The sequence below is a fragment of the Bison bison genome, unplaced genomic scaffold, assembly GCF_000754665.1.
Source record: "Bison bison bison isolate TAMUID 2011002044 unplaced genomic scaffold, Bison_UMD1.0 scf7180017864508, whole genome shotgun sequence".
NCBI lineage: Eukaryota > Metazoa > Chordata > Mammalia > Artiodactyla > Bovidae > Bison > Bison bison.
Genome location: NW_011495064.1, coordinates 11,727,252 through 11,743,212, shown reverse-complemented (window position 1 = coordinate 11,743,212; position 15,961 = coordinate 11,727,252). Strand labels below are relative to the sequence as shown.

The window sequence follows — 15,961 nt, the reverse complement described above, 5'->3', positions numbered from 1 at the left end:
CTTTGAGCATATTTATAATAACTGCTTTGAAATCTTTGCTGGCTAAATCCAACATGTGGGTCTCCTTAAAGGCAGTTTCTATTGGTTACTTATTTTTTTTCCTATGAATAGTTCACTTTTTCTTTGTATGTCTCAATATTTTTATAAACTGCACATTTTAGATAATATATTGTTGCAGCCCTTGATACTAACAGCTTCTCTGGTGCTGAGAATATTTGTTATTGTTTTGCTTGTCTGATTATTAAAATTTTTCTTAAAAATGTATTTATTTATTTTTGGCTATGCTGGGTTTTTGTGGGTGCACGTGGGCTTGACTCCAGTTGTGGTGTGTAGGCTTCTCATTGCAGTGGCTTCCTTCTACAGCTGCGGAGCACTGCCTCTGGGACATGTGGGCTCAGAAGTTGTAATTCAGGGACTCAGTGGTTATGGAGACTGGGCTCAGTTGCCACATGACCTGTGAAATCTTCCCAGACTAGGGATTCAACCTGTGTCCCCTGCATTGGCAGGCAGATTCTTAACAACTGGATCACCAGGGAAGTCCTGTCTAGTAGTTTAAATAAATCTAATGATTCTCCTGCAGTATGGACCTTCCACATTCACTGGAAACCAGAGGCTTTGGTATGTGTAGAGCCTGCCTTACTGTGATCTCTATCCATTCTCCCCTCCTCTGCCTATGGTTTTAACTCAGTTCTCTTTTACTGTCTCCTGTTTTCATCATCTTGTGCAATTCAGTTCATTTGCTCAGTTGTGTCCGTCTCTTGGTGACCCCATGCTCTGTAGCACGCCAGGCTTCCCTGTTCATCACCAACTCCTGGAGCTTGCTCAAACTCATGTCCATCCAGTCGATGGTGCCATCCAACCATCTCATCCTCTGTCATCCTTTTCTCCTCCTGCCTTCAGTTTTTCCCAGCATCAGGGTCTTTTCCAATGAGTCAGTACTTCCCATCAGGTGGCCAAACTGTTGGAACTTCAGCTTCAGTATCAGTCCTTCCAGTGAATATTCAGGACTGATTTCCTTTAGGATGGACTGGTTTGATCTCCTTGCAGTCCAAGGGACTCTCAAGATTCTTCTCCAATGCCACAGTTCAAAAGCATCAATTCTTCGGCCCTTAGCTTTTATTATGGTCCAGCTCTCACATCCATACATGACTACTGGAAAAACCATAGCTTTGACTAGACAGACTTTTGTCGACAAAGTAATATCTCTGCTTTTTAATATGCTGTCTAGGTTTGTCATAGCTTTTCTTCCAAGGAGCAAGCGTCTTTTAATTTCATGGTTGCAGTCACCATGTGCAGTGATTTTGGAGCCCCCCAAAATAGTCTTTCACTGTTTCCATTGTTTCCCCAACTATTTCCCATAAAGTGATGGGACTGGATCTTGGTTTTTTGAACATTGAGTTTTAAGCCAGCTTTTTCACTCGCCTCTTTCATCAAGAGGCTCTTTAGTTCTGCTTTGCTTTCTGCCAAAGGGTGGTGTCATCTGCATATCTGAAATTATTGTTATTTCTCCCAGAAATCTTGATTCCAGCTTGTGCTTCATCCAGCCCAGCATTTCACATGATGTACTCTGCATATAAGTTAAATAAGCAACTGGATAATATACATACTTGATGTACTCCTTTCCCAATTTGGGACCAGTCTGTTGTTCCATGTCTGGTTCTAACTGTTGCTTCTGACCTGCATACAGATTTCTCAGGTCAAGTGGTTTGGTATTCCCATCTCTTGAAGAATTTCCCACAGTTTGTTGTGATCCACACAGTGAAAGGCTTTGGCATAGTCAATAAAGTAGAAATAGATGTTTTTCTGGAACTCTCTTGCTTTTTTGATGATCCAGCAGATGTTGGCAATTTGATCTCTGGTTCCTCTGCCTTTTCTAAAATCGGCTTGAACATCTGGAAATTCTTGGTTCATGTACTATTGAAACCTGGCTTGGAGAATTTGGGGCATTAATTTGCTAGCGTGTGAGATGTGTGCAATTGTGTGGTAGTTTGAACATTCTTTGCTATTGCTATTGCTAAGTCACTTCAGTCGTGTCCGACTCTGTGTGACCCCATAGACGGCAGCCCACCAGGCTTCCCCATCCCTGGGATTCTCCAGGCAAGAACACTGGAGTGGGTTGCCATTTCCTTCTCCAGTGCATGAAAGTGAAAAGTGAAAGTGAAGTCGCTCAGTCATGTTTGACCCTCAGCGACCCCATGGACTGCAGCCTTCCAGGCTCCTCCATCCATGGGATTTTCCATGCAAGAGTACTGGAGTGGGGTGCCATTGCCTTCTCCTGAACATTCTTTGGCATTGCCTTTCATTGGGATTGGAATGAAAACTGACCTTTTCCAGTCCTGTGGCTTCTGCTGAGTTTTCCAAATTTGCTGGCATATTGAGTGCAGCGATTTCAAATAGCTCAACTGGAATTCCATCACCTCCACTAGCTTTGTTTGTAGTGATAATTCTTAAAGGCACACTTGACCTTTAGGAAGTCCCTAAGTACAAACTATCTTTCCATTTCTTTGGGTCTTCCATTACTTTTAACTGTGTCTTATTTACAGTTTTCAGTGTACAGAGCTTTTACCTCCTTGGTTAAATTTATTCCTAGGTATTTTATTCTTTTTGATGCAATTGTAAATATGATTGTTTTCTTAATTTTGTTTTCTGATCATTCATATTTAGTGCATAGAAATGTAACTTTTGTATAGTGATTTTGTATCTCACAACTTTACTGAATTCATTTTTTTGTTGTTGTTGGAGTCTTTAGGGTTTTCTACATATAGCATCGTGTTATCTGCAGTAGAGACAGTTTTTCTTCTTTTCTGACTTGGATACATTTTATTTCTTTTTCTTACCTAATTACTCCACTAGGACTTCCAAAACTAAGCTGAGTAAAACTGATGAGAATGAGCATCCTTGTCTTCTTCCCAGTGTTAAGAGGAAAAGCATTTAGCTTGTCACCCTTGAATATGATGCTAGCAGTTCTCTTGTTGTATATAACCTTTATGCTGAGGTGCATTCCTTGTATATCCCTTTTGTTGAGAAGTCTTATTATAAATGGGTAGTAAATCTTGTCAAATGCTTTTTCTTTGCATATTGAGATCATATAATTTATCCTTCATTTTGTTAACAAGGTGTATTTCATTGATTGATTTGTTAATGTTCCCTGGAATAATTTCCACTTGATTATGGTATAGCACCCCTTTCATGTATTATTGAATTTGGTTTGCTCATATTTTGTGGAGGATTTTTAGGTCTAAATTTATCAAGTCTTCAATTTAGATCTAAATTTATCAGGCCTGTAATTTTCTTTTTATGTAATGTCCTTTTCTGAGTTTGGTATTAGGGTAATGGTGGCTTAGTGAAATGAGTTTGGAAGTGCTCTCTTCTACTTTTTAGAAAAATTTGATACGTGTTGGTTTTAATTCTCTGAATGTTTCATAGAATTCAGTTCTATAAATTCTGGACCTGGACTTTTGTTTGTTGGGATACTTTTGAGTACTGATTCAATCTCCTTACTAGTCTGTTCAGATTTCTTGTTTCATGATTGAGACTTGGTAGATTGTATTGATATGTTTCTAGAAATTTATCCATCTCTTCTGGGTTGTCAAATTTGTTAGTCCATAATTGTTCATAGCAGTCTCTTATCCTTATTATTTCTGTGCTATTATTTGTAACATCTTTTTCATTTCTTAGTTTATTTGTGTCCCCTTTTTTCTCTTTGGAATCTAGCTGAAGGACTGTCAGTTTATCTTTTTAAAGAACAAGCCCTTAGTTTCACTGATCTTTTACACTGTCTTTTTAGTCTCCATTTTATTTATTTCCAGTCTGATCTTTGTTATTTCCTTCCCTTTTAACTTGGAGCTTTATTTTTCTCTTTCTAGTTCTTTGAGTTGTAAAGTTCAGATGTTTATTTGCTTGTTTTTCTTGCTTCTTGACGTAGTTATTTGTTGCTATAACCTTCTCTCTGAACTTTTTTCTGTATCCTCTTAAGTTTTAGTATGGCATATTTCCATTTTCATTTGTCTGCAGGTATGTATTTTTTAATTCCTTTTTGATTTTTTTCTTTGACCCATTGGTTGTTCATTTTGTCAGTCTGTGTTGGTTTATTAATTTTCTAGCTGTTTTATTTCTTCACAAAGATTTCTGTAACCCATATTCCTTTTCAAGTTACTGTGTAGCTTATATTGTTCCTTTTTATTAGTTCTTTGCAATCATTAGTCATTAACTCAACCTGTTTCATGATGTATTCAACTACTATTTTTGTTTTAAAACTCATTAATGGTTTTAGAATGGCAATTCATTTTAGTGAAAGGAGTTCAGAATTTAGAGTTAGAATTAAAGGGTTAAAAGGCCTGTTTTTGTCAATTAATGTACAACTATTCAGAATGTAATCTGAGGGTCAGTAGTATTGTGCATTATCAGGGAGCTTGTTAGAAATGCAGGATTTCAGCTTTCATTCCAGACCCACTTAGTCAGAATCTGCAAGTTAACAAGATCTTCTCAATGAAAAGCACTGTTGCTTCATCATCTTTGAAACTTACTTTCCCTCTGTGTAAGGTATAGATCATGTTTGCTGTATATATTAATCATCTCATCACCATCTGTCATACCAAGTTTTAATAATTTATTGTCTGCTTTCTTCTAGTAGAATGTAAGCTCTGTGAGGCAGAATTGGAATGCAAGCTTTCTTTGTTTGCTGCTCTATTTCCTATATCTAGAACAGTGGCTAGAACAGAGTAAACACTGATTTTTTTGAATCACCAAATGAATGTCAAATCTTGTTATTTTTATTGCAGTTATTTATTTTTCACTGCTACTCAGAACTGCTTTCATTTAGAATTACTCTGTTAGATAATCCAGTATCAGAATTTGCCTTCAATGCAGGAGACCCCAGTTTGATTCCTGGGTCTGAAGATCCCCTGGAGAAGGGATAGGCTACCCACTCCAGCAATGTTGGGCTTCCCTGGTGATTTAGACGGGAAAGAATCCACCTGCAATGCAGGAGACCTGGGTTTGATCCCTGGGTTGGGAAGATTCCTGGAGGAGAGCATGGCAAGCCATTCCAGTAGTCTTGCCTGGAGAATCCCTTTACAGAGGAGCCTGGTGGGCTGCAGTCCCTGGGATCACAAAGAGTCAGACGTGACTGACTGACTAAGCACAGCACATTAGATAATACAAATATGGCATGTTTCCATTGTTGCAGAAAGTTCTTTTAGATAGTACTGCTTACCCTTTTATTCCTTCTACTCATCCTGAATCTGTTTCTGCAGTATTGATCAGATCAGTCAACAACTCCCCATGTCATATAGAATTAATTTCATACTTTTTAGTGTAACCTTTAGAGTCTTTAGAGTTTCATGTAGTTAAAAATACATATTTTATTCACGGTGTGTTTATTAGGAGAATCATTTAAATCCATTGCATGTATAGCATCCATCTGGGCTATATTGCTTTGCCCTCATATAACTTAGGGGAAAGGGAATTTCATGAAAATAAGTTGATTTTCCTTTACTATCCCATGGAATAACATATTTTGTCCTTGATTGAGGAGTCTTTTGTCTTCTAACAACATACATGACACAGTAACAGGCTAACTTATTAGCTTATAAGTAGCATGAAATCAGATGCCATAGTAGATACGATTTGTTCATCATAATGAAAATTCTTTAAAATCTAAATTTTAAGCTCCACATAATATTCCATAAAATATATATTCTGCTATTTAAAAAAAATTACTCTCATTGCATATTTATTTCCACATTAGTTTGTTGTTATAAATCACTTTGTAATTAACATCTTTATCTGTAAATCTTTATTTCTTCTGATGGTGAGTTATTTCTTTTGGAGTCCTTTCTGGTAGCATAAAGGCCAGAAGAAGAAAAGCTTGCCTGATTTCTTTTAATGCATAAAAAGAATACATTTTAATTCTGTATATATAAATGTGTGTGTGTGTGTGTATTTATTTATAATATTAAAAATATTAACAAATCCCTTTTTCTTTAGGGGATACTTCTAAAGGAGGCATAGCTGAAATTCCTCAATCTACCTTTAAACCAGGCATCACTACCTTTCCTGAAGATTCAGACACTGTATCTCCTTTATCCTTGTCCCCTGAGGACTTTCCTCAATTGGCTGGAAGGTCTCCTCAAGTGAAGAATATTGGTGAATACACTGATACTGTCAACCAGCAGACATTAACAGACAGTCGTCTAACTGAAGAGACTTTAAAAATTTCAGGTATTCCTGGCCTAGCTGACCAGAAGACTGGAATAGCAGCAGCGTCCTCTAGTTCGTACTCACAAAGAGGGAAGCCAAATATCTTCTACCCACAAGCCTTGCCAGACAGTCATCTAACTGAAGAGGCTCTAAAAGTTGGAGCTGTTCCTGGACTTGGTGACCAGAAGACAGGTGTATCTACAGTTCCTCCAAGTTCCTACTCACTTGGAGAGAAGCACAGTATTTTCTACCCACAGGCATTGCCAGACAGTCATCAAACTGAAGAGTCTCTGAATGTTTCAGTTCTTCCTGGACTAGCTGATCAAAAGACTGGAAAACCAATAGTACCTGCTAGTTCTTACTCAGTTGGAGAGGAGCCTGGTATTTTCTACCATCAAGTCTTGCCAGACAGTCAGCCACCTGAAGAAGCTCTGAAAGTTTTGGCTTCTCCTAGACCGGTTGATCAAAAGAGTGGGTTGCCTACTCCATCCTCTACTTACTCATATGGAGAGAAGCCTCATATTTTCTATCAACAGACATTGCCAGATACTCATCCAAGTGAGCAGACTCTGAAAGTTTCAGCTGCTCCTGGATTGGCTGAGCAGAAGACTGGGGTTCCTGCTGTAACCTCTGCTTCTTACCCACATAAAGAGAAGCCCAGTATTTTCTACCAACCAGAATTGCCAAACAGACGTCTAATTCAGGAGGCTCATCAAGTTTCAGCTGCTCCTGTATTGGTTGAGCAGAAGGCTGGGATATCAATAGTACCCTCTACTTCCTATTCACATAGAGAGAAGCCTCATGTTGTGTACCAACAAGAGTTGCCAGAGAGTCATCTAATTCAAGAGATTCAGCAAGTTTCAGCTGTTCCTGGACTGGCTGAGCAGAAGACTGGGATTCCTACAGTACCCTCTACTTCCTATTCACATAGAGAGAAATCCAGTATTTTCTACCAACAAGAATTGCCAGACAGTCATCTAACTCAAGAGGTTCAGCAAGTTTCAACTGCTGCTGGACCCCTTGAGCAGAAGACTGGGATTCCTACTGTGCCCTCTACTTCCTATTCACATAGAGAGAAACCTCATATTTTTTACCAACAGGAGTTGCCAGAGAGTCATCTAACTGAACAGGCTCATAAAGTTTCATCTGTTCCTGGATTGGCTGAGCAGAAGACTGGGATATCAACAGTAGCCTCTACTTCCTATTCGCGTAGAGAGAAGCCCAGTATTTTGTACCAGCAAGAGTTGCCAGACATTCATGTAATTCACGAAGTTCCAGAAGTTTCATCTGTTCCTGGATTGGCTGAGCAGAAGGCTAGGATTCCTGTCATACCCTCTACTACTTACTCACATAGAGAGAAACCCAGTATTTTGTACCAACAAGAATTGCCAGATAGTCATCTAACTGAACAAGTTCAGAAAGCTTCAGCTGCTCCTGGACCTGCTGAGCAGAAGACTGGGATTCCTATAATAACTTCTGCTTCTTATTCATATAGAGAGAAGCCCATTATTTTCTACCAACAGGATTTGCCAGACAGTCATCTAACTAAAGAGGCTCAGAAAGTTCCAACTGTTTCTGGACTAGCTCACCAGAAGAGTGGAATACCGATAGTGCCCCCTGCTTTCTACTCACATGGCGGGAAGACCAGTCTTTTCTATCAGCAGGAGTTGCCAGACAGTCATCTAAGTGATCAGACTCAGAAAATTTCAGCTATTCCTGGACCAGTAGACCAGAACACTGGCATACAGACAGCACCCTCTAGTTCCTACTCATATAGGGAGAAGCCCATTACTTTTTACCAGCAGGAGTTGCCAGGCAGGCTCCTAACTGAAGAGGTTCTAAAAGTTTCGGCTCTTCCTAGAACAACTGACCAGAACACTGGGATAATAACAGGGTCCTCTCAGTCTTACTTATTTGGAGAGAAGCCAAGTGGTCTTTTCTATCAGCACGTGCTACCGGATGGTAGTCTAACTGAAGAAGCTCTGAAAGTTTCACCTGCATCGAGACCAAGTGACCAGAAGACTGGCGTCCTCTTACTGCCTGCTAGTTCCTACTCACATAGAGAGAAGCCTGGTATTTTCTACCCACAGGCCTTGCCCAGCAGTCACTTATCTGAAGAGACTCTGAAAGATTCAGCTGTTCTTGGACCAGCTGACCAGAAGACTGGGACATCAGAACCTTCTGGTTCCTATTCACATAGAGAGAAATCCAGTATTTTCTACCAACAGGAGTTGCCAGATAGCCATATAACTGGAGAGGCTCTGAAAATTTCAGGTGTTTCTGGAACAGGTGACCAGAAAACTGGGATACCCATAATAACCTCTCCTTCCTACTCACAGAGAGAGAAGCCCATTGTTTTCTACCAGCAGGTCTTACCAGATACACACCTTACTAAAGAGGCTCTGAATGTTTCAAATGCTCCTGCACAGGCTGACCAGAAGACTGGGATACCCATAGTAACCTCTCCTTCCTTCTCATATAACGAAAAACCCATTATTTTCTACCAACAGGCCTTGCCTGACAGTCAACTGACTGTGGAGGCTCTGAAGGTTTCAGATGTTCCTGGACCATCTGACCAGAAGACTGGGATACCTACAGTACCACCTAGTTCCTATTCATATAGAGAGAAGCCCATCATTTCTTACCAGCAAGAGTCACCAGATCTTACTCAGGTGGCTTTGAAAGTTTTTGAGGTTCCTGGCCCAGCTGACCAGAAGATTGGGATACCACCAGTAACCTCTGCTTCTTACTCATATGGAGAAAAGCCCATCATTTCTTACCAGCAAGAGTTGCCAGATGCTAATGAAAATGCTTTAAGAGGTTTAGGGGTTCCTAGACAAGCAGACCAGACCGTTGGTGTGCGAATTGTGCCCCCTGCTTCCTATTCACATAGAGAGAGTCCCATCTTTTCTTACCAGCAGGAGTTACCAGATCTTACTGAGGAAGCTTTGAAAGTTTTTGCTCTTCCTGGACCAGCTGATCAGAATGCTGAGATACCAATAGGACCTTCTAGTTCTTACTCACATAAAGAGAGACTCAAGACTTTACCAGACGATCAAAAGACTGAGTTACCATCAACTCCCTCTGGTTCCTACTCACATAGAGAGAAGCCCAAGACTTCAACTATAATTGGACCAGCTGACCAGAAGACTCCATTATTGACAGGTTTTCCTAATTCTTATTCTCAGAGAGTAAAGCCTAGTATTTTCTTTCAACAGCAGTTGGGAGATAGACATCAAAGTGGAGATATTCTGAAGATTTCATCTGTTGCTGAGCCAACTGATGTGAATTCTCAGATATCAATACCTCTTTCTGCTTCCTATTCACACAGTGAGAAATCTAATATTTTCTACCCAAAGGAATTGCCAGACAAACATCTAAGGGAAGATTCGCTGAAGGTTTCAATAGTTCCTGGACCAGCTGACAAAAAAACTGTGTTACCAGCAGTTCCTCCTAGCTCCTTTTCACATAGAGAAAAACCAGCTATATTGTACCATCAGGATTTCCCAGAAAGACATCTAACTGAAGATAACCTGAAGTTCTCAAGCAGTCTTGAGCAAGCTGATCAGAATAATGGGTTATCAATAGTTCCCCCTGGTACTTACTCACATAGTGAGAAGCACAAACCTGTTTCACATCATGTTCAAAGGCTAACAGATAATTTGGATTCTTCTCACACCAGTGTTATCTCAAACAATATGCCTTTAAATTCTCAGGCTGATGGTAGAGTTGTAATAAATAAGCCAGAATCTTCTGGTTTTGAAGATGTTGGCTCTGAGGAAATCCGGGATACAGAAAACAGTTCCAAAACTCTTAAAGAGATTCAGACACTTTTAATGGAAGCAGAAAATATAGCACTAAGACGATACAATGTTCCTGCTCCCCTTGTCCCTTTCAGAGATGTTAGTGATATTTCATTTATACAATCTAAGAAGATGGTTTGCTTCAAAGAACCCCTCACAACTGATGAATCTAATGATGATTTGTCTCAGAGACAGCCATTCACAGAAGAAAGCTCAAGCAACAAGTGTATACAGAAGGATATTAGTACACAGACGAATCTGAAATGCCAGAGAGGCATTGAAAATTGGGAGTTTATTAGTTCAACTACAGTTAGAAGTCCTTTACAGGAAGCAGAAGGCAAAGCCAGAGTGGCATTTGATGAAACCCTTAAACAATATAAAGCAGCCAGATCTGTAATGAGATCTGAACCTGAAGAGTATAGTAGAACCATTGGGAATAAGATTGTTATCCCTATGATGACTATCATTAAAAGTGATTCAAGTAGTGATGCAAGTTCTTGCTCATGGGACAGTAATTCCTTGGAGTCAGTTTCTGATGTACTTCTAAATTTCTTTCCATATTCTTCACCCAAGACAAGCATGACAGATAGCAGAGAGGAAGAGGGGGTGTTAGAGAGTGACGATGGTGGTGGAAGCAGTGTAGACTCACTGGCTGCACACGTGAAAAACCTTCTGAAATGTGAATCCTCATTGAACCATGCTAAACAAATACTCAAAAATGCAGAGGAAGAGGAATCTCGGGTACGAGCACGAGGTAGGAAAAGATAATTTGTTATAAAGGCAGGTCAGACTCAAGCATTATAGTTTAATAATTTGCTTAAAGTTAAATATTTGATGCTCTAGGTAATTTTCCTGTAGAACTGTTCTTGTAGAACTGTTAAAATGATTGCATTATCTACTGACAACCCAGAATAAACTCATTTAACCAATAATGAAGTCACAGTATTAATAGTGCTAGTTTGAGGTCTTAAGGAACTGTAAGTTCTGATGTCTGTAGAAAAGTAAGAAAATTTGGGTTTTCAAACTCCTAAAGCTTGAATGTTTTCCTAATCTTTTCTTTGTACTGTCCTCATTGTGGAGGCAATGAAATACTCATTAGAGTATTTGACTCTCTAAGTCACTGTGTTTCATAAAACTTACGTATATTTTCTATCCCCTTCTCTATTAAGATTCTTAAAGCAGATCTTAGATAGACATTAGGAAAAACTGAATGAAAGTATTTAACACTAAAACTTGGGTTAGAGTTAAATTCCATTAATCTCTAAATTGTAGAATTCCATTAAAAAAGAAAAAAAAATCTTTACAATAACATGGCAAATAAATATATTTTAGAAGGCAACTTTTAAGCAATTCAGGTCTACCTGGAAATCTCTTGAGGTCAGCTTCCTATGCCATTTTTTTGATCATTTGTGCTTATTTTGATTCTCCAGAAACTCCCAGGTTTTATTTATTATTTTAAAATATTAACAACTGTGGAAGTGGCAAAGACTGTAGCAGGAGCTAATAAGGGAGACAAAGGGACTCTTTTGATTGGAAGGAAGATTAAGATGAAATAGGCTAAATACTATATTTCAAGTGGCCTCATTGGAGAAATGTCTGTAGAATATGTTTTTATTTGTTTTTAAATCTGACTTTTCAGTGAAGTTATCTCTCTCAAGAACTTCGAATAGTTTGTTATAAAACTGAGAGCGCACACTGTTTACTAAGCACTGTGGTAGGCATTAAATTGGCTATATTGATGATGATCTCTGCTCTTGTAATCACTGATAGTTTTGCACTGTATTGTCTCGAATGCTTTTATCTTTTCTCTCCAGCCTGGAATCTGAAGTTTAATATGGCTCATGACTATGGCTACTCCATTTCAGAATTAAATGAAGATGACAGGAGAAAAGTAGAAGAGATCAAAGCAAAGTTGTTTGGTCAAGGGAGAACAACTGACTTGTCCAAGGTATAAAAGAAATCTAAAAATTAAGAGACAAAATGTGACAGAAAGGGTGTGTAATTTGAATCTCTTACCTGGGCATTGATGACTCCTGCTGAGTCACTGATAGTCTTTGGCTAAAGTGTTGGGAGTCTTAAGTCTTCAAAAGTTAAGATTTAAGAATTTGATTCTATAGATTTTGTCTGCTATTATGAATAGTAATGGGACATATCTCTCTTACAGGGTTTTGCTATGGCTTACATGAGATAATGCCTATAAAATGCTGGGGTGTGTGATATCTAGGTAGTACTCAATAATTGACAACTGTTACTATTTTAACTTTTAATTTTATATTGAAGTATAGCCAGTTAACAGTGTTGTGTACATGTATCCATTCTTCCCCAAACTCCCCTCCCATCCAGGCTGCCACACAACATTGAGCAGAGTTCCCCTGTGCTATACAGTAGGACCTGTTGTTATCTATTTTAAATCGATAACTGCTATTATTAATTCTATAAAAATTGATATAGCTATCAGATATGTACACTTAATGACTTAATTCATACAGTGTCTTAGAAAATTGTCAGTGATAATAGCATAATTATTTGGCTCATCAATTTTGGAAAGGTTATCAGTTTTTGAAACTATGAATTAGATTGGATTTTAGTTTTACATAGCTCATCAGTTTTGAAAAGGTTATCAGTTTTTTAAAGTATAAATTAGATTGGATTTTAATTTTACACGCTGATATATTCCCTCTATGTTGTACATTTCATCCCCATGACTCATTTATTTTGTACATCTTAGCCTTCCTCACCTATTTTGCTCTTCCCTTCCTGCCAGTGGTTCCCTCTGGCAACCACTTGTTTGTTCTGTCCATGAGACTATTTCTGTCTTGTTACGTCTGTCCATTTATTTTTTAGATTCCCCATGTAATCGAAATCATACAGTATTAGTCTGTCTTTGACTTATTTTACTTACTGTAGTACCCTCTAAGTCCATCCATGTTGTTTCAAATGGCAAGATTTCATTCTTTTTTATGGTATATTAACCATGTGGTGTATATGTATGTACATACTTAGATTACTTCCATATCTTGACTATTAGAAATAATGATGAAATGGATATAGGGGTGCATATATCTTTTTGAATTAGTGTTTCATTTTCTTTGGAAAAATACACATAAGTTAATTGATGGCTCATGTGATTTTGGTTATATTTTTAATTTTGTGAGGAACCTCCATACTGTTTTCCATAGTGGCTGCACCAATTTACATTCCCAACAACAGTGTGCAAGTGTTCCTTTTTCTTCATATCCTCATCAACACGTCTTACACGTTGTCCTTTTCATAACCATTCTAACAAGTATGAGTTGATATTTTAGTGACTTTTTAAAATTTACATTTCCCTGATGATTAGTGATGTTGAGCATTGTTTTGTGTGTCTGTTAGCCATCTATGTGTCTTTTTTTACGAAAATGTCATTCAAATCCTTTGCCCATTTTTTCACTGAGTTGTCTGAATTTTTTAATTGAGTTGTATGAATTCTTTGTATATGTTGGATATTAATCCCTTGTTAGATACATTCATTGTTTGCAGATACCTACTATTCAGTAGGCTGCCTTTTTGTTTTATTGGTAGTTCCCTTTGCTGTGTGGTAACTTTTTAGTTTGATGTAGTCCATTTGCTTATCTTTGCTTTTGTTTCCCTTCAGTTCAGTTCAGTCAGTTCAGTCGCTCAGTCGTGTCCTGCTCTTTGCAACCCCATGAATTGCAAAATGCCAGGCCTCCCTGTCCATCACCAGTTCCCGGAGTTCACTCAAACTCATGTCCATCGAATCAGTGATGCCATCTAGCCATCCCATCCTCTGTTGTCCCCTTCTCCTCCTGCCCCCAATCCCTCCCAGCATCAGAGTCTTTTCCAGTGAGTCAGCTCTTCACATGAGGTGGCCAAAGTACTGGAGTTTCAGCTTTAGCATCAGTCCTTCCAAAGAACACTCAGGACTGATCTCCTTTAGGATGGACTGGTTGGATCTCCTTGCAGTCCAAGGGACTCTCAAGAGTCTTGTCCAACACCACAGTCCAAAAGCATCAATTGTTCGGTGCTCAGCTTTCTTCACAGTCCAACTCTGATTGTACCTTTCTAAGAATTTGTCCATTTCTTTCAGGTTGTCCATTTTATTTGTATACAGTTGCTGGTAAAAGTCTCTTATGATCCTTTGTATATCTGTGGTGTCATTTGTAACTTATCCTTTTTCATCTCTGATTTTATTGATTGGAATCCTCTCTGTTTTTTAATTGATGAGTCTAGTAAAGGTTTGGAGAAGGCGAAGGCACCCCACTCCAGTACTCTTGCCTGGAAAATCCCATGGACGGAGGAACCTGGTAGGCTGAAGTCCATGGGATCACAAAGAGTCAGACACGAATGAGTGACTTCACTTTCACTTTTCACTTTAATGCATTGGAGAAGGAGATGGCAACCCACTCCAGTGTTCTTGTCTGGAGAATCCCAGGGACGGCAGAGCCTGGTGGGCTGCCGTCTGTGGGGTCACACAGAGTCAGACACCACTGAAGCGACTTACCAGCAGCAGCAGTAGTAAAGGTTAATCGATTTCGTTTATCTTTTCAAAGAACTAGCTTTTAGCTTCATGTATCTTTGCTGTTGTTTCATTTATTTCTGCTCTGATCTCTATGACTTCTTTCCTCCTACTAATTTTATGTTTTGTTTCTTCTTTCTCTAGTTGTTTCAGGTGTGAGGTTAGGTTATTTCAGATTTTTTGTTTTTTTAAGATAAGATTGTATTGCTGTAAAGTTCCCTTTTAAAACTCCTTTTGCAGCACTGCACAGATTTTGGGTTGCAGTGATTTCATTTTCACTTGTCTCTACGTATTTTTTGAGTTCTTTTAAAAAAAAAGTTATTTATTTTGATGGACTGGGTCTTTGTTGCTGAGTGCAGGCTTTCACTAGTTGCAACAAGCGAGGGCCACTCTTCATTGCAGAGTGGTGGCTTCTCGTCGCAGAGCAATAGTTGCAGCACATGGGCTCAGTGGTTCCCGCTTTCGGGTTCTAGAGTGCAGACTCACTGATTGTGGCTCACGGGCTTAGTTGCTGTGCAGCATGTGGTATCTTCCTGGACCAGAGATCAAACCCATGTCCCTTGCATTGGCAGACAGATTCATAACAACTGGACTACCAGGGAAGCCGCTGAGTTCCTCTTTGATTTCTTCAGTGATCCATTGGCTGTTTATTAGCAAACTGTTCAGTCTCCACCTGTTTCTGTTGTTTTATAGTTTCTTTTTCTTGTAGTTTATTTTTAATCTCAGTTGTGGTTGGAAAAGATGCTTGATATAACTTGAGTCCTCTAAAATTTACCCACAGCTCCCTTTGTAGTGCAGATTGTGATCATTACTGAGGCTATTCTGTGTGGACATGAAAGGAATGTTTATTCTGCTTCTTTGGGATAGAATGCTCTATAATTATCAAATCCATCTGATTTCATGTATCATTTAAGGCTTGTGTTTCCTTATTGATTTCTCTCTGGATGGTCTGTGCATTGATGAAAGTGGGGTGTTACAAAGTCTCCCACTATTGTTGTGTTACTATTGATTCTCCCTTCATGGCTGTTAGTGTTTGCTATATATATTGAGGTGCTCCTGTGTTGGATGCATATATATTTATAATTGTTATATCTTAATTCTTGCATTGGTCCCTTGATTATTATGTAGTGACCTTTGTTTTAGTAGTCCTTGATTTAAAGTCTGTTTTGTCTGATAAGAGCATTGCAACTCCACCCTTTAGAGTTCCATTAGCCTGGAATACGTTTTTCCTTCCCTTCACTTTCAGTGTGTACATATCCCTATGTCTGAAGTGAGGTCTCTCTCTCTCTTTTTTTTTAATAATTATTTATTTTTGGCTGTGCTGGGTCTTTGTTGCTTCACACAGACTTTGTCTAGTTGTAGAGAGTGGGAGCTACTCTCATTGCAGAGCATAGGCTTCAGTAGTTGTGGCGCATGGGCTTTGTTGCTCCTTGGCTTGTGG

The 15,961-nt window shown here is 38.9% G+C and overlaps 1 protein-coding gene across 9 annotated transcripts in view; it reads left to right on the top strand.

Annotated features, from left to right (window-relative positions):
* The window catches only part of ALMS1 (Alstrom syndrome 1), a 186,828-nt gene that overhangs the window by 57,858 nt on the left and 113,009 nt on the right, over nt 1-15,961 (top strand). For 8 of the 9 annotated variants that reach the window (XM_010829757.1, XM_010829756.1, XM_010829760.1 and 5 more), the window contains 2 exons: nt 5,989-10,758; nt 11,819-11,952. In XM_010829757.1, the coding sequence (XP_010828059.1) occupies nt 5,989-10,758; nt 11,819-11,952 (4,904 nt within the window). The remainder of the gene's footprint in view (nt 1-5,988; nt 10,759-11,818; nt 11,953-15,961) is intronic. The other variant, XM_010829755.1, reaches the window with a different exon arrangement.